The sequence below is a fragment of the Hippocampus zosterae genome, chromosome 1 (assembly GCF_025434085.1).
Source record: "Hippocampus zosterae strain Florida chromosome 1, ASM2543408v3, whole genome shotgun sequence".
NCBI lineage: Eukaryota > Metazoa > Chordata > Actinopteri > Syngnathiformes > Syngnathidae > Hippocampus > Hippocampus zosterae.
In genome coordinates, this window is record NC_067451.1 from 6,397,779 (window position 1) to 6,425,202 (window position 27,424).

Sequence of the window (27,424 nt, forward strand, 5' to 3'; positions counted from 1 at the left end):
CTGGACTACCGGGCCGCGCTTTGTAGCACATATTTAGTCAATAAATCCACACAATTGTACGTCCACACATATATTTGATCACTTACTTTTTGACATTTTAGGGGAAGCTGAACTTCCCTTGCAGTCTGAGAGCAATCGCCTGTGATTCAGTCATTAATCTAACTTGATTTGCCTTTAATTGCAATTAGTGGCAGTATACAAGGGGAGGTTTGCCTAACCATTAGCCTGCAGCAAAAACTCTCCTGCTCACTTAATACATAAGACTTCATAATACCTGAAAGTGCTGAGATTTTATTTCCCCACCCCCACCCTGCTTCTCCAAAATGGATAGCCCACTAATTAGCATAAGCAATGTTTCCCTGACCGCGCCGCTATCCAGATCATGCCCGCACTTTATCAGGCCGGCGTTTTTTTCCTCTCTCGTCGATTGTGGATGATATTACACCATGTCAAGGGATACATGCTCTCCTCTTACATTGTCCATGATAATGAAGTCTTTTATCGGAATGGATTTTTTTTTTCTCACATGAATTCCAACGACCAGATGGCGACTGTGTGGCAAACTGGAGCTCGGGGCATATTTGCATTCATTCTTTTTTCCTAGCGAGGTAGCAATCCTTTTATGTCTAAGAATACCGGCAATGCATCTCCTTCGTAATTTCAAACGGAAAAGTCCAACCCACTTGTTCAGAATTCCTCGGGTTGCTTTTTTTTTTCCTTTCCTGAAAGTGAAATGGTAACTTTCTAAACACAATGCCGATTGCTTTCTGGGTCAAACATGGAATTTCATGCATCTACTTCAGTCTTAGTAGGGTCCATGTTATTGACTAGGTTAGATTCCGGTAACTTCTGTCTGTATCATCCCAAGATGTTAGCCTTTGAGGCTACCTCACAAGAGAAAACCAATTATATTGCACAATCTTTCTTTTATCTTTGATGCTCATACTCTTCTGTCCCAAAGGACAATTATTCCAAACTTCTTTTTTTAGATCGTTTGTTGTTATGTTTCCAAGAGAAAATCCATTGCACCGCTTAACCCTTGTGTTGGTTCCTCACCAACAACCATAGAAACAAACATAACGAAAGGGTTACGGGTTCCGACATCCCCAGTGACAAGCCATTGAATCCGCCAGCCCGAGCGGCGTCGGAATCGGTGACGGTTTGCCTGGGAAGCCGCAGGAGATGCTTCTTCCGGAGCACAAATGCTGCGAGCAAATGAGGCGTGAGGCGGCAGCTGGCAAGCAACACGATGATGCAGAGCGATAGGCGGCGGCGGCTAATGTTTCATGGGCAAAAGCGTCACTGGCAATTTCCCCCTTCTGTGTAGGATTTATGATTTGTTTTGAATGGGTATGCAAAAGCATTTTTTATGGGTGTTCCCGAATGAGACGCGGCATCAAACAACCTGTGTACGCGTGTGCTTTGCTACCTGTAAACAGTCACGCAAGCCACGGCTTCCCTGTTACCCCTCAGAGTTTATTGTCCTGCGTGGCGTTCGGTTTTGGCTGCGAGAGCTTCTCCAAATACGAGGAGCAAGGTGTTGGCATCCAGTGGTCCAACATGAGCCAGAGTCCCGACGAGGGCGAGCGCTACACCTTCCTCGTATCCATCGCCATGATGCTGTTTGACGCCGGCCTCTACTGGACACTCACTTGGTACATCGAAAACGTCTTCCCAGGTATACGACTACATTAAAAATAATGAAAGGGAGAGTAAAATATACCTCATCACTTTTTTAGTTTTATTTTGATTGTAACCAATGCATTATTAACTCATTCAATACCAGCCAATTCTCGACCAAGTCTGAAAAGACGTTTAAAAACGTCTTTGGGAGTGAATGAGTTGAAAATGTTGCCGTGTTGTGCCATCTGTGCTTGATCTCAGGCCAGTATGGGATTCCCAAGCCATGGTACTTCCCATTCACGGCATCTTACTGGTGTGGCAGGCCCTCCGTGCTTGGCGACCATTTACAAAAGGACGCCTCCGGCTGCTTGCACGATGGTAACATGTAACACGCACGTGCGCAAACACTCGCGCGCTGCTGCAGGCACATTTGAAGTGTAAGACGTGCGGGTGACTAAACTAATCACCTTCCTTGTTGCATCGGGCGATGAAGAAGGCACTCTTGTTTCCAATTAACATTCCAGCCTATTTTCGGTGTCGACTTGCTCAACAGCATCCAATTAGGCTTTTCTCCGTTTTATTTTTTCAAACACTCACATCACATCGAGACTTTGTTATTTTGCATTTTGTCGAAGGAAAGGATAACTTTTCCTCACAATATGATGACTTTGCTCTCATGCTCATCATGATTGCATTCATCTCATTCGTCCGTCTCTTATGAAGATTACCTGGAAAAATCGGACCCCAATCTAAAAGTTGGGGTGTCAGTACGCAACCTGGTCAAAATCTACAAGACTGGAAAAAAGCTGGCAGTGGACGGGCTGAGTATCGACTTTTACGAGAACCACATTACCTCCTTCCTGGGCCACAACGGAGCCGGAAAAACCACCACCATGCAAGTTGTTTTTTTCTGACGGGGGGAAGGGAAAGCCTCTTACTTGAGGGTGGTGTTAATTTTTGGGGATGATGCATGCAGGGTCTAATTGGGGCATAGTGTCTACGTGAATGATGTAATTCCTAATTGGGGAAAGGAAAACCTCTTCTTAGAGAGAGGCATTTATTTTATGGATGATGTGAGTAATTGTATTAGACGGACTTAATTACATTTTCTGCTCTTTGCGCTGGGGATAGGGATGCCTCATACTTGACACAGCAGCTGAATAATTGTACTAAAGGGAAGTTATTTCAGTTTCAATGCATTTTTCCGCATGGAAAAAAAAAATTGTGACCTTTTATTTGATTGAGGTGTTGATTTCCTGGATGATGCCCACTGTGCAGCACACTGTTATTTATTAGAGGTACATAATGACAGTTTCTGCCCTTTTTTTCACATCATGAGAGGGAGACCTATGATTTGAAGCTGGTGTTTATTTTACACGATGATGCACGCATCCAGCGAATAAACACCTCACTCAAATAAATTAATTAGTGATACGCACGTGATGACTTTTACGTTTTTTTTTTCCTCTGGTAAGAAATTGTTTTCACAACACCCAACGTGTCCCGCCGCTCAGGTCAATTTTGACGGGGCTCTTCCCGCCCACGTCGGGCACGGCCGTCATCAACGGCTATGACATCCGCACGGACGTGGATGGCGCCCGGCGGCACTTGGGCATGTGCCCCCAGCACAACGTCCTCTTCAATGAGTAAGAGCAAACCTTACCCGTCTCTCATTTTTTCACATCAATATTAACGCTTGGTTCATTTTAATTTGGGACAAGGGCGAAGACATTTTTCCCCCCCAGAATATCGCGGGTCCCCATTGTATTATTCGAGCTTTATTCTCATCCAATTTTTTTTTCAATAATGCTTTTGATTTGTTCAAATAATTCTGAATGCAATGGGACTCTCTCAGCAATTTCAGTCCCACTCGTTAAAAGCATATTTTAATCAGCGATGGGCTTTATGTGTCCCAAAAGATATTTTTTGACACTGATTTTTTTTAAAAATGCTGTTGGCTTTTTCAGTTACTCCGGGTTTTTCAGATACGTTCATTTTGTGTTTTGTTTGTGTGACCTATAAAAGCTTGTCCAATATGTTGTAACTTCTGACTGTAACTATAATGTTCGTTTGCTGAACCTGCCCCTGATTCGTGAATATTACATATATTGAATATTAAAATAGGCGGCCCGGTAGTCCAGTGGTTAGCACGTCGGCTTCACAGTGCAGAGGTACCGGGTTCGATTCCCGCTCCGGCCTCCCTGTGTGGAGTTTGCATGTTCTCCCCGGGCCTGCGTGGGTTTTCTCCGGGTGCTCCGGTTTCCTCCCACATTCCAAAAACATGCGTGGCAGGCTGATTGAACACTCTAAATTGTCCCTAGGTGTGAGTGTGAGTGTGAGTGTGAATGGTTGTTCGTTTCTGTGTGCCCTGCGATTGGCTGGCAACCGATTGAGGGTGTCCCTCGCCTACTGCCCGAAGACAGCTGGGATAGGCTCCAGCACCCCCCGCGACCCTAGTGAGGATCAAGCGGCTCGGAAGATGAATGAGTGAATGAATATTAAAATAATTCTGAAAACCTGATGTGTTAGAGAAAAAAACGAGGGCAGATTCAGACTCAGTGCAAAAAAAATCGAGAAAGGCCTGATTTAAAAATGTGTGGATCAGTGTGATGTGACTTTGTTTACATCATGTTTTACTTCATCAGTGACAATATTGCGCATCTATTCTTATAAACGGACACCTTTTTTTTCTCAATGTTCAGATTTTCTCCCGGAGAAATTCCTCTGCTTATTTTCTTCCTACTTTTTTTTCATGATGGTTTCAACTTTATGTGCGTGCCATTGAGCTATCTTCCATGTGCAGGCTAACCGTGGAGCAGCACATCTACTTCTACGGCCGTCTGAAGGGACGCAGTCGCGCCGAGGTGGACGCCGAGATGGAGCAGATGATCCGGGACGTCGGCCTGCCACACAAGAGACGAGACCTGGCCAAGAACCTGTCAGGTGGGCGGCTCACCAAAACAGCAGCACTTTATGACTTTGTCTTTGTGAATAAGAAGTCGGAGTCGGACCTCTGAAGGTCGTCCTTTGACGTGAATAATGTTCCTGTAAATAATAAAATATTCGAGGACAATAGACCAAAGTTATTACATTTGTGATTTGAGTCAGTTTTTCACAAGCTGGGTCACCGAATTGGTTCAAAGCAGTGGCGGGGTGCCGGGCAGCATGGAATCTGGCTTCCGGGATTGATGGGCCACGACGAGCGATGACTAAAATAACTCGCAACGGCGAATCACCTTTTTTATGATGAAAGGAAACTTGCTGTTGACACACACAACACACACACACACACACAACACACACACACGCACACACACAATCACATACTGACATGCAGATGAATGTTTGTAGGCGGTATGCAGAGGAAGCTGTCGGTGGCCATCGCCTTTGTCGGAGGATCAAAAGTTGTGATCTTAGACGAGCCCACAGCGGGGGTGGACCCTTACGCCCGCAGGGGGATCTGGGAGCTGCTCCTCAAATACAAACAAGGTACGCCATCAGAAGCCGAAACACCAAAGGCTATTGAACTTTGCCGATCTGAGGCGCAACGGTGAAGCTTGTCGAAAAAACGCATCGCGGCACGTTGTCATGGCGAAAACTCGCGTGTGTTCTGATTAGGCCGCAGAACAATCGTAGGGGTCATGTTAACCCTTTCAGGAACAGCGGTCACTTAGCTTATCAGGTTAAGTTATGGTTTATTTCGTTTCACTTCTTGTTTGGCACATCAGAGAAGAAAAAGGCTACAATTGTTCTATTTAAATAAGCAAGACAAAGGTTGAAATTAGTTTTTTTTTCTCGTCTTTTTTGTGGGGTTTTTTGTGGAGGATGAGAGAGATATCACAGTGAGCGCAATGGCAAAGGTGCGGAAGGCATTCGTGGGTGTTTCCTATCACACCGTAGCATGCCACATGTGTTCATTTGCACATACGGCGGGAGGCGAGTGTCGTTTGCCAAATAAAGCACTGCCGCACTTCAACCCCCAAAAAAACCCCAACAAAAACGTTCCAGTACTTCGAAAATAAGGTCTCATGATTGCAGCAGTAAAGTTGATGACTGCTTGGGGAAAAAAACCTTTCTTTATCCTCATTTGGGTAGGACTTGAAAGAAAAAAAACTTCATTCCTGTTTGATTTACAACAGTCCTTGAAAATGAAAAAAAAATTTTTTTTCTTTTTGTCAACAAAATATGACTACCTTTTTACACTTATATGTTTCTGACAGCTTTGACCTCATTCTTATACAAGATTCACTTTTGCTGTATAAATTAAATATTCTCCTGTATAATTGTGGCCTTTTGTCCTGAGAAAGTGCGACTTTATTCTAGTACAATTTACATTTGTGCTTAAAATCTTATTTATTCTTACACGATCAATTCTTTTTTTTTTCTCTGAAAAAAAAATTCTCAGAAGACTGTGACTTTTGTTGTGGAAAAGAAAATTTGAATCTTATTACCATAAATTTGCGACTTTTGTTGTGGAAAATTTAGACCATATTTTTGTACAAAGTTTTGTCTGGAGAAAATGTAACTTTACCTTTTTACAATTACGTTTGAGCTTGAACATTTTAATCTTATCATGTGATTTTTTTTCTTTTTCTTCTTAAACAAAAAACATTTTCCTGGTACGATTTTGACTTTGAAAATAACGTACATTGCAGTGCGGTTTTGATCATCCTGAGAAAAGAAAATGGAACTTATTTCGGAACAGTACACAGATTTACAGATTATGACTTTTATCATGAAAAAAACTAGAGCTCATTCCCATACGATTACAGTACAATTGTCTCGAGAAAACGTAACTTTATTATTGAAAATTTCGATTTGATTTTTTTGGGCGGGGTTGGAAAAACTAATCTATTTTCAGGATTTTCACTTTTAAGGAATAATTTTGTCATTTCCTCATTGTAAACTTGTCATAATACTGGAATAATTTTCCGTGAAATATCAAATTCAAGTTCAAGTTCAAATTCGACACACCTCCCGTCCAGTGCTAACGAAGTGATTTTGCTCACTCAGTTTGATACCTCTCGACCCCCCCCAACCCCCCCGTCTCCCTAAAAAAGAAGAGATGCTATAAATGAGCCAGCCGGTTGCATGGTTACCCCGGTCTCGATCAAGATTTTAATTCACACCCACGTGTACTGTGTTGCTTTGTTGCCATGGCGATGAGCGGGTAAAAGTAAAAACCCTACTCTCAGGCCGCACCATCATCCTGTCCACGCACCACATGGACGAGGCGGACATCTTGGGCGACCGTATCGCCATCATTGCCCACGGCAGGATGCGATGCTGCGGCTCATCCCTGTTTCTGAAGAAACGCTTCGGCACAGGCTACTACCTCACCCTGGTCAAGGTACGCACACTTAATATCAGCTTTTGTCAGACAAAATTGTATGCTCGCCAGCTTGTGCGAAGCTCACTTTGAACTCAATTTTGGGTAAGGTGAATAAAAGCGACGTTAAAAAAACTCGCTAATACGCTCACACGCAGACAAAATAGCCCACCGATATTTGCGTACGAGTCATAAGATCCATGATATTATACTATAATCACACTTTTTCAAATAAAATATGAACTTTTTTTAATCAAACAACCATTTTCATGTTATTTTGTTTTTTTGATTTACCTCCAGATTTGTTTTCATTGTTATGCAATTATGATATTATGTTTCTGTCTTGGAAAAAAAATGTAGATCACATGGCTTCGGGCCTGAACACATGAAATAAATGCTCACGGAATGCAAACCCAAGAGGGTTCCGATGTCAGCAGCCTGGGCTTAATTAGTCGGGCCAGGAGTTCAAAGCAAACGTGGTGCATCAGAATTTTAGCTGCTATGCCGGACACAAATGGAATAAGTTGTCAACAAAAATTGAAGCTGGCCCCAATATAAACAAATTCGGGTTAAAAACTGCTTTCCGCCATATCTATGAATAAGGTCTCTTCAAACATTTTTTTTCACCAATTTTCCCAGAATCATGTTGTTGCACTATATTTTAGTAGTTTTCTCTATTCTCTATTTTGCTTTGAAACCTATTAAATTCTTGTGGCTTCTGTTTGAACGTTGCCTCTCCCCTTGAAATGCTGTTTTGTAACTATGAGAAGCACACCGTGTTACTTTGTGTCTGATATGAATAAAACTGCCTTGCCAACCCCGAAAACACAACTTGAACAAATATTTGACTACTCGTTTGACCCGTTGATCATCGTCATCATTAACTGGCAGGAAAGCAAATGTGTTTGGCACATTCCGCTTTAATTGGAGCCATAAAGTGGACAACGCAGCTGGCGTTATTCGGTTAGCACGAGGCCGGAGTTGTTGAGGAGTCACTGTTCATCATTCTAAGTGGCCAAGCCCGTTTGCTTCTAATCCAATTGCGTTTTTGGCAGGAGCGGGAACGTCCTTCAAGAAGAGGCGGCGCCCACGACCACGCCGCCATCGGGAGTCGAACCTACAGCGGAGTCGATCCTGCAGGTACAAGTGCAACGTCATATATTAAATAAAGCTCATTCTTACAACTTAAACCCCATGGCAGTCTTGTTGTCCTGAAAAAAATGACTTGTTTGCCTGTCGGATTAAAACTTTGTCAGTGTGGGTTTTTTTTAAATCTCATTTCTTTCCCTTAACTTAATCTTTGTAAAATGACGACTTGTTTTTCCCTCCAAATACCGGTAAGTATTTTTTTTCCCTCCATCTGATTGCAATTGAAAAAAGAACGTCATCCTCATATGGTATTAGTCTCACGAAAAAATAAAACTCTCATCTCGTCAGATTACTCAATACTCAACTTGACGCGACTTTAATTTTAGAGCACTTTAAAGAATAATCGCAGCTGCACATACATCAAAATTAGACAGAAAACAATTAACTCTAAAACAAAACAATAAAGCTAAAAACGAAGCAAAACAATTTAAAGTCAAGTCAATTCAAGTCAAGTCAACAGTATTTATAGAGCACTTTCAAACAGCCATCGCTGCATACAAAGTGCTGTACATGGAGCGATTTAACATACACAATAAACAGTAAGACGAATCCGTAATAAAGGCGGTAGAAAGCCCCAAACAGCAAAACCAAGAACAAATCTAAGTCATGCTGAGTCGAATGCCAACGAATACATGTGAGTTTTGAGGAGGGCTTTGAAGATGGGCAGCGAGGAGGCTTGCCGAATGTTCAGTGGGAGGTCATTCCAGAGAGACTGACCAGCAACAGAAAAGGCTCGATCCCCTCTGAGCCTCAGTTTAGTTCTTGAATACTTCTAATCATGTCTGGTCCACAGACCTGAGGCGCCGGGCAGGTGTGTAGGGGCAGATGAGCTCAGAGAGGTAAGGTGGCGCGAGATTATTCAGAGATTTGAAAACAATGAGGAGGATCTTGAAAATAACTCTAAAATGAATGGGGAGCCAGTGAAGGGATGCCAGAGTAGGAGTTATATGCTCCCTCTTACGAGTACCAGTTAAACACTAAAACAAGGTCACAGAATAAAAACAGAAGATGAAAACTTTTGTTCGATCCAGATGGACAATACTAATCCCACATTTCATCCATCAATCCATCCATTTTCCACCGCTTATCGGGTCGCGGGGGCAGCAGCTTTAGGAGGGAAGCCCAGACTTCCCTCTCCCCAGCCACTTCTTCAAGCTCTTCCTGGCGGATCCAGAAGTGTTCCCATGCCAGCTGGGTGACATAGTCTCTCCAGCGTGTCCTGGGACGTCCTCGGGGTCTCCTGCCAGTGGGACATGCCCGGAACACCTCACCAGGGAGGCGTCCAGGAGGCATCCTAATTAGATGCCCGAGCCACCTCATCTGGCTCTTCTCGATGTGGAGGAGAAGTGGCTCTACTCTGAGTCCCTCCCGGATGACCGAGCTTCTTACCTTATCTCTAAGGGAGAGCCCGAACACCCAGTGAAGAAAACTAATTTCGGCTGCTTCTATCCGGGATCTCGTTCTTTCGGTCACGACCAATACCTCGTGAACCATAGATGAGGGTTGGGACGTAGATCGACCGGTAAATTGAGAGCTTTGCCCTTTTGCTCAGCTCCTTCTTTACCATGACAGACCGATACAACATCCGCATCACAGCAGACGCTGCACCGATCCGCCTGTCGATCTCTCGCTCCATCCTTCCCTCACTTGTGAACAAGACCCCAAGATACTTAAACTCCGCTACTTGGGTCAAGATCTCCTCCTCGACACAGAGAGGGCACTCCACCCTTTTCCGACTGAGGACCATGGTTTCAGATTTGGAGGTGCTGATCCTCATCCCAACCGCTTCACCTTCGGCTGCGAAACACTCCAGTGAGAGTTGGAGAGTCCTGCTTGAAGGAGCCAACAGTACCACATCTGCAAAAAGCAGAGATGCAATACCGAGGCCCCCAAAACGGACCCCCTCAACGCTTCGGCTGCGCCTAGAAATTCTGTCCATAAAGGTGATGAACAGAATCGGCGACAAAGGGAAGCCTTGGCCGAGTCCAACCCTCACTGGAAACGATTCCGACTTATTACCGGAAATGCGAACCAAACTCTGACATCGACAGTATAGGGACCGAACAGCCCGTATCAGGGGGCTCGGTACGCCATACTCCCGAAGCACTCCCCACAGAACCCCCTGAGGGACATGGTCAAATGCCTTCTCCAAGTCCACAAAACACATGTAGACTGGTTGGGCAAGTTCCCACGTCCCCTCGAGGACCCTGCTCAGGGTGTAGAGCTGGTCCACAGTTCCACGGCCAGGACGAGAACCACACTGCTCCTCCTCAATCTGAGGCTCGACTTCCCGATGGACCCTCCTCTCCAGCACGCCTGAATAGACCTTACCAGGGAGGCTGAGGAGTGTGAATCCAACATTTGTCCTGGACAAATTAAGATTTCCAGTGCATCTATATGTTTGTTTTATTTGTTTTGTTTTGGTTTTTTTTGGACAGATTTGACAGCGCTGGGTCAGCTGGTGCGTCGTCACGTTCCGCAGGCGCTGTTCTTGGAGCATATCGGCCAGGAGCTCACTTTTGTTCTGCCCTACGACGGCGCCCATGACGGCACATTTGCTCGGCTCTTCCAGGAGTTGGACCTGGCCATAGCTGACCTGGGTTTGACTAGCTATGGCATCTCTGACACCACGCTGGAAGAGGTATGGCAAATGGAAGTACAAAACATTCCATTTGACATTTCACTACCCCGCCCCACCACCACCACCAAGAAACAAAAAAAAGCAGCTTGAGTACAGATAGGGCTCTGCCCAATTTCTTTTCACAGATTTTTTTGAAGGTAGCTGAAGACACAGGAGTCGATACAGCAGACATTTCAAGTAAGTCCCTTTTGCAGGCAAAAATCCACTGACTTTTTAAATGCACTTTTTTAATGTCAAGCCAAAACGGCATCTTTTATTTTTAATTCCCACAGCAACGAAGCGGAATAGCGTCTCAGCTACCGCCGTCTACCCCGAAACGGAAAAGGAGGCGAGCGGCAAGTCTCATTGCATCAATTTCAGAATATGAACCTGAAAAAAAAACAAGAAAAAAGAAAGTGTAGTGGAAGCATTTAATAATTGAGCTCGTTCACTCAACATGCTTTTACATTTCTGTGCTTCCGTGCAGGTGACATGGAAATGTTTGCCAGTCAAGTGGAAGGTAAGTTTGTTCCTCCAAAAATGTTTTATTACTTTATAATGCTAATGTGCTTCCAATTGCTATGCTGATAAAAAGTAAATTAACAACCAAAGTGGTGGAAGCGCTAAAGCATATCAAGAACGTTCTACATCTTGCCTTGGAATCCTATGAGTATTGACAAAATGCTAAAATGCAAGCAGTCACTTTTTTTAAAGGTGTTTTTGATGAATATATTTTTGACATTTTTTAAAGCGGTTTGTGTACATGGGTTATGGATTGTCATGACAAAATGAACAGTGACGTCTGTTAACGTGATTGTTCCCATCCATATGATGGGAACTATAATAATTGCAATAATTACAATAATAAAACAGGTGAGTTGAAGTTCATTTGTATCGTCTCCAAGGGTTCAGGACTTGGTGTCTGGATTCACAAATGACGTAAAAATACCAGTGGTTCTCGGACAGAGCTCTGAGGCACTCCCTGGTTTCAAAATTCTTACATTTGGCTAAAAACTCCCTTTGTCAGCATATATGTTTTTTGTCAGGAGACGTAATGGCCTCCGAAATAATAATAATCATCATCATAAAAAACATTGTAAGTGATAAGAAAAAAAAAATTCAAGGTTCATTAAAAAAGCTTGTTACCTGGCACTGTATATAAAATGGATTTGGGTGAAAGTTTTACTGTTAATTATCATCAGAAATTCTAAATGCCCATTTAAAAAGTGTGACATATCTAATTCATAAAGTCGAAGCTAAATTGAAATGAAATATTTCAAACATTTTATTCCAACGTGTGGATTGTCATCAAAAGAAAAGGATATCCACCAGTGAAAAATCTCAAAGCCGTGCAAATCTTGTGGAAGGAGCCAGGTGGTACGTTAGTCGCAGCACCTGAGCAGCTCATTACGCTCCGCACGCTTGTGGTCCCGAGTGTGATAAACAACCCAGCAGGGGTCCGTGTCCACATCAGGTTTACAGAGGGACGATACCAGGGTCAGCGGGAGGGGCTCGACGGTCCTCGGCGGATGGGAGCTGATCAGGAGACAGTTCTTGGCTCTCTTCATCAAGCGTTTCCACCACGCCCGGAGGAGCCGCAAGGGACTCATTGCCCAGGTAATGGCCTCCGTCTGTCATATTGATGAAATGAAGGGGAACACAAAAGGGATGCTTGGGCGGATCTTGTGAGTTTTGTATGGAAAAAATGGCCTTGTGTGATGGAGTAGGCCTACATCTTCCATAAGCCACCATCACATACTCGTGTAGCTTCCAAACAGGTTGTGCCCGAGTATCAGGGGATATTGTACCATAATCAATGAACCGATGTCAGCTATATCAGCTGAGATGATCCTGATGTTTTTCAAAGCCCCTGTATGCGCATTTTAGAGGGTGGGGAAATGGAGTCGCCAAAGTGGTCATTAATTTGTTGAATTGGAAGTGATCAGTCAATGTAGATGTGATGATGTCATTCAAGGCAATGCATTCATACTGTCATTGTGTCTCCATGGTGGTTGCAACCTAGCCTACCTAATGTTTGTGATTGGCACTCAAAAGGATTTTTTCCCCCTTTCATGTTGCATGCTAATCATGTGTTTTCATTAGTCGCGTATTAAATACAACCATGCCATAATTGCACACATGACAGGCTGCAATTAGCCCACTAAGCGGACCTCTATATTGTTTTTCTTCTCTATAATTTCCAAAGTCAAAACCAATAAACAGCACACATTTCCGGAGCGTCACAATTAATTTCACAAGGAGCATTTACAAAGGTACGGCAATTAAATTGTTATGATAATTGCGGCAAGCTATCAGATGTCATCAATTCTGACAGCTGCTTTGTGAAGATTTAATTCCAAAATAATACTAATAGGGAATGAGGAGCAGTTTTACCAAACGTCCAAATTTATCAAATAACAAGTTGGGGTGAAAACATATGATTAGAGTGGATGCCTAGCTGTAAATTTAGAGCCGCAACTGCATGAAAAAAATAACATTGAGTATTGATTAACGTAAGTATAAAACAGGATGAAACATGAATAGCACCGCTTTTTAGGTGAGAAGGTACACTGTTGCTTCAAAATGGCTAAAAATTCCCTCTGTCACGTTTGTTCCTTGATGAGACCTCATGGCCCCTGGCACACAAAAGCGCTGTTTAATGTAACATGAAAGATGGTGACTAGGCAGGGCTTGACACTTACATTTGCATACTATAGTCAGAGCACCATCTGTGAAAAAAGTGCAACTTTGTGTCTTGATTTACATGTGAAGTATAAAAGACTCGATACTGAGTAGCAGTGGTTCTAGGGCAGAGCCCCGAGGCACACCCTGGCTTCTAAATTGTTTCATTTGCTCTCAAAAAATTGTCACCGAGTATCTGTGTTTTGTGTGGCGACATTATGGCCCCCAAAATGCAAAAGCGATAATTCACGTCCCACACAAATTGGTGACCAGTCGCTAATCGACGCTGACCATTGCATATTCATCCTGGAAATTCTCTTGAGCGTGATGAGCCTCATCATAAAACTAATCTGTTTTTGCGTTTAAAGCCATTGCAGGTCCAGCCTGGCCCCATTCCTCTTGAAATCCCCGATAAACTCATGCATTGTTCATGGCAAGTGCTTTGGCTTTTACGAAGCCTTAATGACTTTGTTTTTTGCTGCGCTCTCAATAGGAGAAGTGCCAGCTGTCACCTGCAATTACTGTCAAATCAGAGAATAAGGGAGAACAAGAGAGAACGAAAGAGAAAGAGAGGAGCGTCTGTCATTAAGCGTTTCAGTCTCATCACTCGCTCTTTATCTTGCTTCTCTGCGGCGCCGTGAGTTTTTGGATTTCCAGCCGCGGAAATTTGCAAACTTGTGCACCAGGCCAATTAATCATGCGTACGCTGGCTCCCGCTAGCCCCCCACCCCTCACTCCTCCAAACATACAAGTGATTAAGCTTTAAAGATATGTGACCTGTAAGCCGGCTCTTAACAAAGGAATTAGGAAAAACTAATTATGTCTGAGAGAATTCTTTTTCCCTTTTTAAGGGGCAAAAAGTACCCAAAAATGAACACAAGAAACTCATCATGAACTATCCTGATTTAGTTAATCATTTTCTCACAATATTTTTATCGATCAACAATCTGCGATTGGCTGGCAACCAGTTCAGGATAGGCGCCCCCGCCTCCTGCCCGAAGACAGGCGGGGATAGGCTCCAGCACGCCCTGCGACCTTTGTGACCATAAACGTATTAGAAAATGGACGGATGGAAATGTCAACAATACTGATGCAGTTTTGGATGTAGTTTAGGAGTGGCAGAAAAACAAAATCCCAGTCCAGTGTTGATACACAAGCATGTGTTTGATCCAGTTTGGCAATCCCGTATGCATTGACCAGTCACTGTTGCGTTTTAGGTGGTCTTGCCCGCTGTTTTTGTGTGCCTCTCTCTGATCTTCTCACTCATCGTTCCGCCATTCTCCGAATACCCCAGTCTGGAACTGCAACCATGGATGTATGGCGCGTCTCAGACCACCTTCTTCAGGTAACCACTGTTTCTTCACCGGTTCATTCACAGCATTTCTATCAGTAATCTCCCAGTAAGTGACAAGGCCTTGGGAGACTTAAAGTTGACATCTCAATCAGTTCCCAGTTCCAACACTGTATGTGCGTAATCCTTTGAGGACTGGATTAGCATATTGCTGTCGCCTCATTGCTCGCTACTCTCAAGGGTGTACCCCCAAAGGATTTAGACATTACCCAGTGCCAATCACTTGTTTAAAAGAATAACTTCTTATCTAAAAGATCTGTCCAACCCTTCAGTTATTTTATTTCCCCTGATGTTACCCTAACACAATTAACTGTGGCCTTGGCTCATATTATGATATAATTTTAGCTCTCTGGCACAGTGAGATCTCGTTCTTTTCTATTGTGCATAGCCATGAAGTTGCTCAACAAGACAGCAGCTAAAACGTATGTCAGATTAATAGGCAATAACGTGATCACGCCACAATCTTGTCGTATGTCCATGTTTATGGTCTACAACTTATTTGTTCCACTCGGTCAGCCTTGGTTCTTGCCTTTCTGATTCAATAGTCCCTAAGGTTTTGTTTTATTTGTTATGTATCATCCCAAAGTTATGCCATCAACCCATCTGTAAGTGAGTTAATCGAATCATCTAAATAACCCCCCTGGCTCAAGCTATTTGAGGAAATACCAGCATGGCACACACGTGACTCTAGCAAACTTTTTTCATCTGTAACTTGCCGCTTTTGATCTTCTACATGGTGGTGTAGTCTGGTTATAATAATGACTTTTTCCTTAGTTGTAATTTTCAAACGACATCTCATTGACCTTCGCTCTGACCAATTACCGAATATTGTCTTTTCGCTCGAGTGACCTTGAAAGTGCCCACTTAAAAGTGCCTACACGCGCCACGTCTCTCCACGGAGGAGTGCCTCATAAACTGTCCCGTTTACCTCACACTGATGAGTGATTATGATGGAAGAGGTTCTGAACCCACCTAGCCTCTGTTAGTATGTTAGCCTTGTGCTTTCCTAAAGCTTCCCTCTAATAGCTTAGCTCTTGCTCAGTGCCCGGATTCATTAGTTCCGCCTTTTCTGGTGTATATACACAATGCCCGAGTCCGCTTTTTATTACCTTGGAACACTGTGGTAACCCAGCCATTGTTAATTGCAGAACAGATGGCTGCACATAATCCATTTTTACAACGGACCACTTCGATTACGCTCACTGGTGGCTAAGGAAATGGCCGTACGACCTTCATGGAGATGCCTCGAAATGAGACAATGAGCACTATAATAATCCACACGGCCGACTTGCTTGTGGTCATTGTTGGCTGAGAGCCATATCTGTGGTCTTTATGAACCTGCAATATTTGCTTAAAAATGTCTGTTCTTGAGCCAACACAAAGGACAAGGATTTTACGCATAACGAGTGTTCCTACCGTGACGGATGAGCATTTGATGGATTTTCTCGATGGAATTCACAAAAGAAATTTCAATTCTTTGAAGTACTGCTGCTCCCGGGTTTTATGGCTACAACCCTTTCAATTGGACTCCTCTGCAACCGAGTCCCTGAGGAAATCCTCGTGTATGCCCAGATCATTCTGAAACCCTATTGAAGCGACTGTTGGTCACCGAGAAAACCTGAAAGTCCAGGTTCTTATAATTCTGGTGCATCCATGTTTAATGGCAGTACGGTCTTATATGGAGTCCTTTTCCGCCAACTCCCTAAGGAGCATCTTTAAGAATACCGATCACTCTTAAAATGATCAACAAAGGAGGTGGCTGTTATTATAGTCACAACCCAGAGATTGTCCTGGAAACTTTTTTTTTTTACTGCAGGCAGATACATTGGGGAAAACTACCGAAATAGTCGAATTATTTAGAGTCCAGTTACTCTGAGGTTTTATGGCTACAAGACCTTAGTACTGGACTCCTCTGCAACTCAATCTCAGAGAAAACCCACCACATCCTTAAATGCCAACTAGGAGTTGGCTGGTCACTGGCGAAAACTCAAAAGTCCAAGTATTTCGATCTGTTGCTCTTACATTTACAAGACCTGGTTGCAAGAAGTTTCCTTCTTCAACTCCAAAAGGGATATGATAGCTACGAGAAAGGAAAGGATTTTTAGGATGGATTGGTCTTAATCCAGAAGTTGTCCATGGAAAAACCTGGACCAGACACACTGGCAGACATTGCTAAAGGGTGGGGTGGGAACTGCTTGACAGCCAGGACGGTCACCGGGGAAAACTAAAAGTCCTCGTATTTCCATGCTTTAGTGGCGTGAGACCTTGGACTGGACGCCCTTCCTACCGACAGCAACTAGGAGACTACAGCTTCGAAGTGGGGAATACTTTCACAGATGTTTGTAATGATGTTCCCATTTCTTGCAGTAATGACGCACCAGGAAACGCAGAGGTGTCAGAAGTGGTGGAAACCCTGGTGAACGATCCCGGCTTTGGAACACGTTGCATGAATGGCGACCCAATCCCGTGAGTGTTTTTCTTGATGTTTAAAATCAGCGATATACAACATCCGACGTGAGCGTGATTCTGTAGAAGCTGTAAAAAGCCACTTTCGCCTCAAGCATCGGCAATGGGGAAATAATGAGCCAATAAACTGGTAATTGATTGTTGGTTCATGTATCATACTCACTGGTTATCATATGAATCCTTTCATAACACCAGATTCTAAACCCGGGGTGTCCAAACTTTTTTCGTTTGATGGAGTTCCACAGAAAACTGGAATGATGAAAGGGCCACTTGTGTCAACCTTGTGAAACACGCTAATGTCAGTCTCGAAATCAATGATATATTGTTTATATTGTCTCATTAATTTCATCTGTGTAGGAAAAAGTGTGGAGGAAAATAGTTTATTTTTCCAAGATTTTGGGGTGGCTCTTCTCTTATCAGCAGCCGAATCCCATCTGCACATTCAGAACCAAAAAAAGAAAAGAAACTGTTGTGTGGTGACCATTTTTCAGTTACTTGAGGATCATTGATTTGATGTGTTCATAAATCCGCCATAGTGCACCAAGCGTAAGAAACAATTTTTGCCTCTAAAATTGAATTATCTTTATTCACTACAGTGTTTTGAAGATGAATTACGGTATTCTTTTCATCATTCATGGCTTATATGTATCTTTGAAGACAGCGAAAAGTTCTACGGTGCACCCTACCTTCTCACTCTGCCCACCTTCACCTTTTTTCATCAACCTAGTGGCCCGTGTCAAAGGTCATTTTTAGTGTTATTTTTATTTTTATTTTTTTGTCATGTCACGGGCCACTGTAATATGGGTGGCGAGCCGCAAAAGGCCCCGGGGCTGTAGTTTGGATATCCTGTTCTAAACTGTACGAGACACAATTTACCTAAATATTTTGGGAACAGATCAAATAGTAGAACTTTATGGGCCTAAATTATTAAAAGTGTCCTGGCCACTTAGTACCAAACTTATCAGAACTCATCCCACATTTTACCAGCCACTAAAATTAATACTCGCTGAAATGTTGCAGGCGTCACTAGCTAGGGGGGTTTTCTTGTCTACGGCCGCTATGCATTGAAAAGTTGTCTTTGGCCGGTCGTGATGCCCAGGACCGGCCCGGTAATACACCGGGTGTTTGGTAAAATCAACATATTTTGCTGAAATTCCCGACGCCGATCCCGCCCCTGCTTAGCAGTAACATTTCTCCACAGGGGGTTACCTTGTGTCTCCCGCATCTCCCATTGGCTCACGCCATCTGTGGACCAGTCGGTGGCCGATGTCTTTCTGGAGGGCAACTGGAGCATGTCCAACCCTTCCCCTTCTTGCCAGTGCAGCACTCCTCAACACCAAATCATGCTGCCCGACTGTCCGCCCGCTGCAGGAGGGCTCCCGCCTCCTCAGGTAGGTTGATTTGAGGGTCATCATTTGTCACATTAGATTGTATACAGTATACAATAGAAATACAATTTTGTGGCTGGACGATCAATAAGGAGGAATAGATTAGTGGGAGGAGTGTGGGCATGACTGAATGTACTTCACTGACAGAGACCACCCACACAAAGCCAAGCGCATCGCCAGGATGAATCCTCTGTACCCCCTCCAACCCCCAACACGCACACGCATGCACGCACACACACACACACATACACACACACACACACACACACACACACACACACACACACACACTTTTTCCAAAAGCTTCCCGTTGAATAAATCATGACAAAGTGCGTCCGCTTTTTCACTGGCTCCTTTAATCCCGCAGTATGTCCTTGAGAAACTCTAGAGAAGACAAGAATAAAAAGCACAGACACCGCGGGAGGGGTGAAATCATCGTTTCCATGGAAATGGCAGGCGGCGCTAAGCCCACCGTCAATTGCCAGATATTGACTCTGCCGTCATAAGATGATGAGCCGGTGGCAGAATTTGTTTGCAAATTGCTGAGCCGAGTCTGAGCGTGCCGTCTGTGTGAAGTTCTCCGAGGGCTGCCAGGGTTTTTTTTTTTCCCTGGCTCAAATCAAGGCAGAAGCCCGTGGTGTGCGCCTCTATCATGTTGCCAGTGTACCAACCAATAATACGGACAAAAATGCAACATAATAATTGCAGGAGTTGACTGTACCAGGTGGAATTGTAGGTGAAACCAGTAACAATTGTAAATAGCACAGCCACCTTATACCACTTGCATATATGCTTATATATATATATTCATTCATTCATCTTCTGTACCGCTTGATCCTCACTAGGGTCGCGGGGGGTGCTGGAGCCCATCCCAGCCGTCTCCGGGCAGTAGGCGGGGGACACCCTGAATCGGTTGCCAGCCAATCGCAGGGCACACATAGACGAACAACCATCCACGCTCACACTCACACCTAGGGACAATTTAGAGTGTTCAAACAGCCTGCCATGCATATTTTTGGAATGTGGGAGGAAACCGGAGCACCCGGAGAAAACCCACGCAGGCCCGGGGAGAACATGCAAACTCCACACTGGGAGGCCGGAGCTGGAATCGAACCCGGTACCTCTGCACTGTGAAGCCGACGTGCTAACCACTGGACTACCGGGCCGCCATATATATATATATATATATATATATTCATTCAGTCATCTTTCGAACTGCTTGATCCTCATGAGTATATTGCATTTATATTGAATTGTGGACAGCTCTCTTCTGAAACATTTATTTTGTGCATGCAAACACTCTTATTTCTATCGCCTAATTTTGCTGGTGTAAACTGTAATTTTTCCCAGTGTGGGACAAATAAAGGATATTTTAATCTGAACATCTGGACCAGCTCAGAATCAATATTCCCCCATAGAAAATCTTTTTTAAAAAAAATCTGAAAATGTTGGTCCAATTCCAACTAATGATTTCACCTCCACAATTTATTCAAGAATTCCATTCAAATTCCAAATTGTTTGACTTCAGGGGCATAGTTGAGGTTGAATTCCACGATGGAGGGCACAAATTACTTCCCCCAAATTTTTATCTAATTCCAAATTGATCTGAAAATGCCAAGATAATTTTACATTTTTGAGTCCGTTTGGGTTCCCCCCCCCCCAATGGAAATGTTTGTCGACTTCCAAATCTATAACAATATTTTGAATCCAAGGGGCACTGACGGTGAGCTATTCCACCGAGAGCTCATCCTAAGCTGCATGCTTCAGCAAACTGCTGTAGTCTGTAAGCAATTTGGCAAGCGCATAGGACAAAGCTTATCTGCGGAAGAACTCTTGACCACAGAGCCGAACACAACATGTTTAAATGTTAAAGACTTTTCTTCCCCCCCCCCCCCTACGCAGATAACATTTGAATTTTGCCTCGGGGCGACGTGGCAATCCGAAAAGAACGCCGCTGAGAACGCGGCGTGGTCTTATCTGGTTCTGGAAGATGCGATTACTGCTGGCTGTTTTTTTTTTTTTTTTTTTTTTGCCTCACGCACCTGCAACTTTCCACAGGCATGAATGCAAAGAGCGATGCTGTTTTGTAACAACAGATGTCGTCATATGGAGCCCGGCCAATCTAATTAGAGGTTCATACATAAGCCAAGGTTGCTTTGTTGCTTGCTTACTAAACCAGATGGCTAGTTGTCGTTTTCTTCTTTGTCTCGTCATAAGACATCTTCTTCTCCTGACGGATGAAAGCCGACCCCTTAGCCAGCGTTATTCTGGTCACAGCCAAAGTGGCTGCTGATGGTGTTCGGAAAATCCAGAAAGACAACAATTCAGGGGAGCCACAAATTGTACTCAAGTACGGGTGCAGTTGAATCATAGAACTTAAGTAAAAGTAAAAGCTTACTTGCGTAATAGTAACTTTTCAGTGAAAAAAAAAAGAAACTAGTACTCAGTGAGTGGTCCAAAATAAAATATTATGGATATCTTCATATCGGTATTGTGAATTGGAATCTTGTAAGTAGCATTATATTTTAATTTTATACAATATATATGAACATTCCTAAATACTGCTGGTATGCTCACGAAATAACTACACAGTGGTCGGAATATCAAAAGTTTAGACTTCCTCCTGTTCCTTTTCGAAGATTTAAGTGAGTAAGTGATCTGTACGGGTAGGCAAGTAAGTTACTACCTGTGGATAAGTTCTATTGATTATTTCTAATTATTTTTTGTCTTTTTTTTGTAGTTGTTAATGTTTTAAAATTTGCAGGTTTTTTTCTTTCTCACTAGTTGCTGCATTATACTGTACTCATTGTTATTCATGTTTGAAATAATCGTTATTTTTAAATGGCGCAGAACTTTTTTTTAAATCAAAGCGCATGAACAAAAACTAAACGAACACAACAACAAAAATCTGTTTCAACTTGCTAAAACAAAATACGGTAAAAAGTTAAGGCACAAAAGGCTCACCAGGCAGAGATGACAAAGCTGTACTTCTCGCATTTGTTTTTACAGGTTTCACAAAAATCAGTCGCTTTGAAACGTTCACTTGGCACTTCGTTTCCAAATCCAGATAGTCCTGGAGATTTGCCCGACTGCTACCAAATTTGAACGAAGCGATTTTCTTCATTGGGAACTTCGCACGGCAGCGAAGTTGGATACCTTAAAACAGGAAAGTCTGAACAAAACCTGCTCTGTCCGGCGCATGTTGGCCGGTTAGTCGCGGCTTTAATTAGTATCGCGCCAGCACTCTCCAAACAGGCACGGGTTCAAGCAGCGTGGCGAATCCACATCGCAGAGTGTCTTCCTAATTGGAGGTTTCAATGAAGCCATTTATTCACAGAAGGGCATCTAATTAGGCTCCTTTGACATCAGCCGGCATTTTCTTTTCCTCTCGTAGCCAAGCTTAATTGACTGTTATGAAGATGCTGTATTTATTCATTTTGTGTATTTATTTTTACAGAGAATCCAGAACACAACCGATACCCTCCTGGATTTAACGGGACGAAACGTGACCGACTTCCTGGTCAAGACTTTTGAGCAGTCCGGCAAAACCAGGTAATACAGTATAAACGAATGCACTCGAAATGGACTTGTTTGTTGTCTTTAATTAGCATTTATGTTTCCAAATGTCAATTAAAAAAAAAAGGTACGGCGGGATCTCTGTTGGAGCCGTTAACTCCCAAGTCCTCCTGAGTGAGGTAGCAATCGAAGCCATGTTCCAGAACCTGAAACATATCTTTAATGACTCCCAGGTAAGAAAACTCATTAGGCTGCCATTGGCCAGTCGGGTAGATGCATTATTGCTGCAGCACTGTCTTGAGGTTCTAGTTAAATTAATTCTTTCTACTCGAAAGATGCTGTAATATTAGTCATAAAGAATATATCCCTGTGAGTATCGTTATACAATAAACACAACACAATACAGTACATCTCTTTCACAGCAGCTGCAGCTGCAACAAAGCACTTTACAGAACATTTCACATCAAATAACAACAGAACAGAACACATAACATAAAACGTTGACAGAACAATGATCGTAACAACTATTCTGACATATGCTTTGTTGTGGTAATTGGTGAAAGAGGAAGGAATCAAAGTCCTCTTTCACCAGTGCATCAGTGACATCGTGATCACAGCATGTGTGAAGTCAAACTTGGTTTGTCTGCTCCAAGCTAAATTTGAAAGTAAACAAGCAGCTGTAGCGTCCGTTGACAACTACGTAGATTGGTCCAGTTCTCCTCTCCCATTTAGATCCGCTTCAATTCCAAGCGCCGACTCTCGGTTCCAAATACACATCTGCTCTCCGCTCCCGACGCTCCTTTCTCCTTATACTCACTCCTAAGCTCCACCTGCCATCCATCCAGCCGCACCGAGGCAGACTGTCCAACAGCGCCACCATCTCCGCTGAACAAAACGAGGCTGTGAAAAATGCTGCCCATTACAGGCACAAAAAAACACAAGTTCCCCATGGCCGTCAAACGGCGACAACTTTGACTGGGAGTGGCCTGAAGTATCTCAAGGCCTCTATTTGAAATAATTGTTTATTTTGTTATTCAACTGGCCGTGACTTTTCAAAAGTAGGTTTTTTTTTGGGGGGGGGGGGAGTAATATGAACAAAGGCATGCCGCACTCTTTCTTTGGTTCTTCTCTCCTCACTCCATGCCCCATCCGCTCTCTCCGTAAGGCTGATGATCAATTTGAGCTGCAACAGGGGGCGGAGGGCGTCAATTTGCATTTAAATTGCACGTGTAATGTGGTGGCCGCTTCTATTGCACGACCGACTCGGAACAGCGTGGCAAGGCAGCGGTGGCGCAAATCGCCAGCCCGTTATTTCCCCGACACTCGTTTCCCGCAGGCCCCAAACAGAGGCGAGGTCATTTTTAACCTGGCCGATCCTCTGCCGCGGCATTCCGCTTCCTTTCGGTTCAAGTTTGCCAAGTGTGTCCAATTAAGTCTTGTTTTGCCTCGTCTTCATTAGGACAACGTGACGGACAAGCTCCTCCGCACGGCCGAGACGCTGCTCAAGAGGCTGGGAACCAAACACAATCTGAAGGTAGTTGTGTGCGTGTGAAACTGAGAGTGTATGTGTGCGAGTTTTAATATAAGTCTGTATGTGTATGTGGACATTAGAGCATGTGCATGAGTGCAAGTGTGAGGGTGTGTGAGTGTGTGTGTGTGTATGCGCATGAGAGTTCGAGAAAAAGCGAGCGAGCCGACAAAAGCCATCCAGCGAGTGTTTGTAGCTGACACTCCGAGCGCCGCACGCTCCTAATTAGTGTGGTGACATCAGCGGGGCGCATCCATACGCTCTGTCTTTTTTTTTTGTCTCTTTGCACCTCGAGCGCCACAGGGGCTCACAGAACCGCAACAGATTCTTGACCCACTTTTTAAACACCGTTTGTATCATGAACGGATGCAAAATGGAAGCGATGGAAGTCTAGCAACAATGCGCGGTTGCCTGAACTTATTAACCCCCTTCAACCTGAATAAAAAAAAACTCCAACATCTCTCTAGGGGTGGATTATATTGGTCTGAATGTCAACAAGAAAGATTCCTGATTAAAAAAAAAACACACCTGCATACAAAATATCATACATTAAGTAACAATCACACATGGAGAAACAAAGACAGTTCAAAGAATAACGTAAAAACTGCCGCCACAATAAAGAACTGAAACAATGCAGTCTCATGCTGAGTTAAAAGCCAAAGAATAAAAATGTGTTTTAAGATGAGCTCGATCCCCCTTTTAGTTTCCGCTTACTCCTCCTTGGTACTTCAATTAGCATCTGAGGCATGGGTCAGTATGTAGAGACGACGGAGCTCAGAGAGTTAAATCAAGTGAGACCATTTAAAGATTTAAAGACAAAATAAACTCTAAAATGTACAGAGAGACATGGAGGGAAAACCAGAATTGGCATTTTGTGCTCCCTGCTGTGAGCTCCAGCTGGGACGCGAGCAGCAGCATTTTGGACCAACTGGAGATGCTTGAAGGAGGACCGTCTGACTCCAAAATAAAGTGCATCACAGTAATCCGGTTGAGATGTAATTTGTGATGCATTTTACACTTGGTGGACAAACGTGCCTGATCACTCTTATCCACGTCTTGATAAACATATTTTATACGACTCCATCTAAACACGTGCTATAAACCTGATGTGATGGTTCGCTGCGCTCGTTTGCACTAAATGCCCTGGGCAGGTGTGGTTCTACAACCAGGCGTGGCACGGCGTGGTGTCCTTCCTCAACGTGGCCAACAACGCCATCCTGAGGGCAGGCCTGCCGGCGGGAGCTGACGCCCGGCGCTACGGCATCTCAGCGTCCAGTCATCCCCTCAACTTGACCAAGGAGCAACTGTCCTTCGTGGCCTTGTAAGTGGCCCACAAAGTCGCCAAGGCAAATGCCAGCTTCCCGTTCGGTCACTCAACTCAACTCTCCGTTTCCCTCAGGGCCTCGAGCTCCACCGATGTGGTGGTGTCCATCTGCGTCATCTTCGCCATGTCCTTCATCCCCGCCAGCTTCGTCCTCTTCCTCATCCAGGAGCGAGTGAGCAAAGCGAAGCACCTGCAATTCGTCAGCGGCGTCAACCCGGCCGTCTACTGGTTGGCCAATTTCGCCTGGGATGCGGTATGTGGCGTCCTCGCCGCAGCGGTGAACGCTGTGCACGCTCGAAAGAGGCGACATTGAGCTTGTGCTATTTGCAGTGCAACTACGCCATTCCGTGTGTCATCGTAGTCGTCATCTTCCTGTGCTTCCAACAAGAGGCGTATGTCTCCGCACCCAACCTGCCCGCTCTGGTTCTGCTGCTGCTTTTCTACGGGTACGCAACCAATAGTGTTCAGAAAATGCTTTGTTTTGTGTACGGATTATGTATGAATAGAGTATAACAAACGTATCTGATGTAAAATCATAACTTATGAAAAAAAAAAAGTGATGTACGATGGATACAAAATGTACCAAGTATGCCTTTTTGCAGATAAAAACTATTCTTTGGGTACTGATTAATGCAAAGGGTTACCAGGTGGATACACACGAAAAAATGTGTGCGGCCATGTTGACGTTTACCCATTTGCCGCAGGTGGTCGATCACACCTATGATGTATCCAGCGTCGTTCGTGTTCAGCGTGCCCAGCACCGCATACGTGGTGCTCACCTGCATCAACCTCTTCATCGGCATCAATGGCAGTGTAGCCACCTTCATCATGGAGCTTTTTGACGACCGCGTAAGCACTGCAAAGCATGTCGACAGTCGACCGCATCGCGCTTAGAAAATGTGATTCATAGGGAATTCAAATGTACTGTTTGGCATCTGCCGCATAATTGTACATTGTGCATTTACATTAAGTCAATATATTTCGTATATATACATAAAATATGCAAAATGCCAAAGTTCATTCATCTTCCGAGCCACTTGATCCTCACTAGGGTTGCGGGGGGTGCTGGAGCCTATCCCAGCTGTCTCCGGGCAGTAGGCGGGGGACACCCTGAATCGGTTGCCAGCCAATTGCAGGGCACACAGAGACGAACAACCATCCACGCCCACACTCACACCTAGGGACAATTTAGTGTGTTCAATCAGCCTGCCACGCATGTTTTTGGAATGTGGGAGGAAACCGGAGCACCCGGAGAAAACCCACGCAGGCCAGGGGGAGAACATGCAAACTCCACACAGGGAGGCCGGAGCTGGAATCGAACCCGGTACCTCTGCACTGTGAAGCCGATGTGCTAACCACTGGACTACCGGGCCGCCTAAAATGCCAAAGTGTGTATCAAATTAATTAAATGAAGCACATCGGAAGACGTTGGCGTGTCCTCATTTTCCTCATTGGAGGTATGGCGCGTCCCGGTTTTGCCGTCACACCCCCCGCCCTTCACCCCCAAGCCCCCCCTTACTTATAAATGTCGGCGTGCAGTGGGAACAGGAACGCGCCGGCAGGTCACATAAGACCATCGGTACTCCTGCGCCTTGAAACGCATCATTGAATGATTAATGGACGTAAGGGGGAGATGTTGAGCGTTTCATCATCGTTGAGGAGAAATCTCTCAAATCTTTGTGATGAACAACCGGCCGAGAGATGAGCTGTAATTACACCTATTGATCTCACATAAGCTTTGGCGACTGCGTTGCGATGACTTTGTTTTAAGGTTTGTCTGTCGGAGATAGAGGTCCAAAAAAAAACATAATTCCAATGTGTGCGTGTGTGTGTGTGTGTGTGTTTATTCTGACTTGCCAGGACGTGTCATACATCAATGACATCGTGAAACAAGTGCTCCTCATCTTCCCTCACTTCTGCCTGGGCCGAGGATTGATTGACATGGCCAAGAACCAGGCTATGGCCAACCTCTTCAGCAACTTCGGTGAGAAAATGGAAATCTGCTCCGTAGCATCAGCAAGTGGCAGTTCAGTGACGCTCAGAAAATTTTAGTGCATAGCATGTGGAAAAAAGTACAAAAGCATGAATGACATGAAGAGCAGTGATTTCCATGTTCTTTTTTTTAAGTCTGAGTGACATTTTTAAGCCGTTGCCAGGCAATACGTCGAAAGATTTCAAATAAATGAAAAAAATCGAGTCGGCAGCCTGGAAGACGCCTTTTTAAAAAATTGTTATCCTTTTTCTGCACTGTTTACGATCCATATTTTTTCTCTTCCTACTCAAAGGCGACGATCGCTTCAAGGAGCCGCTTAGCTGGGAGATGGTGGGCAAGAATCTGTGCGCCATGTCCATCCAAGGAGCTGTCATGTTTGCCGTCACTCTTCTAATTCAATACAAGTTCTTCTGTAAACCCAGGTGAAAACTTGCCAAGTGTCCGTCCACCAAGCA

General features: G+C 44.2%; 2 protein-coding genes across 2 annotated transcripts in view; one reads left to right on the plus strand and one right to left on the minus strand.

Moving 5' to 3' along the window:
- Nucleotides 1-27,424, minus strand: part of mfsd8 (major facilitator superfamily domain containing 8) — a 375,281-nt gene that overhangs the window by 142,236 nt on the left and 205,621 nt on the right. The window lies entirely within an intron of this gene.
- LOC127605330 (phospholipid-transporting ATPase ABCA1-like) overlaps nt 1-27,424 on the plus strand; it is a 70,997-nt gene that overhangs the window by 30,963 nt on the left and 12,610 nt on the right. The window contains exons 17-41 of the mRNA XM_052072741.1: nt 1,474-1,678; nt 1,885-2,001; nt 2,347-2,518; nt 3,138-3,269; nt 4,427-4,566; nt 4,975-5,112; nt 6,819-6,973; nt 8,008-8,092; nt 10,540-10,742; nt 10,868-10,919; nt 11,015-11,077; nt 11,209-11,241; nt 12,196-12,338; nt 14,621-14,748; nt 17,122-17,220; nt 18,422-18,611; nt 22,066-22,160; nt 22,252-22,357; nt 23,584-23,658; nt 24,804-24,973; nt 25,052-25,229; nt 25,307-25,422; nt 25,681-25,825; nt 26,837-26,960; nt 27,262-27,391. Coding sequence (XP_051928701.1) covers nt 1,474-1,678; nt 1,885-2,001; nt 2,347-2,518; nt 3,138-3,269; nt 4,427-4,566; nt 4,975-5,112; nt 6,819-6,973; nt 8,008-8,092; nt 10,540-10,742; nt 10,868-10,919; nt 11,015-11,077; nt 11,209-11,241; nt 12,196-12,338; nt 14,621-14,748; nt 17,122-17,220; nt 18,422-18,611; nt 22,066-22,160; nt 22,252-22,357; nt 23,584-23,658; nt 24,804-24,973; nt 25,052-25,229; nt 25,307-25,422; nt 25,681-25,825; nt 26,837-26,960; nt 27,262-27,391 — 3,194 coding nt within the window. The remainder of the gene's footprint in view (nt 1-1,473; nt 1,679-1,884; nt 2,002-2,346; nt 2,519-3,137; nt 3,270-4,426; nt 4,567-4,974; nt 5,113-6,818; nt 6,974-8,007; nt 8,093-10,539; nt 10,743-10,867; nt 10,920-11,014; nt 11,078-11,208; nt 11,242-12,195; nt 12,339-14,620; nt 14,749-17,121; nt 17,221-18,421; nt 18,612-22,065; nt 22,161-22,251; nt 22,358-23,583; nt 23,659-24,803; nt 24,974-25,051; nt 25,230-25,306; nt 25,423-25,680; nt 25,826-26,836; nt 26,961-27,261; nt 27,392-27,424) is intronic.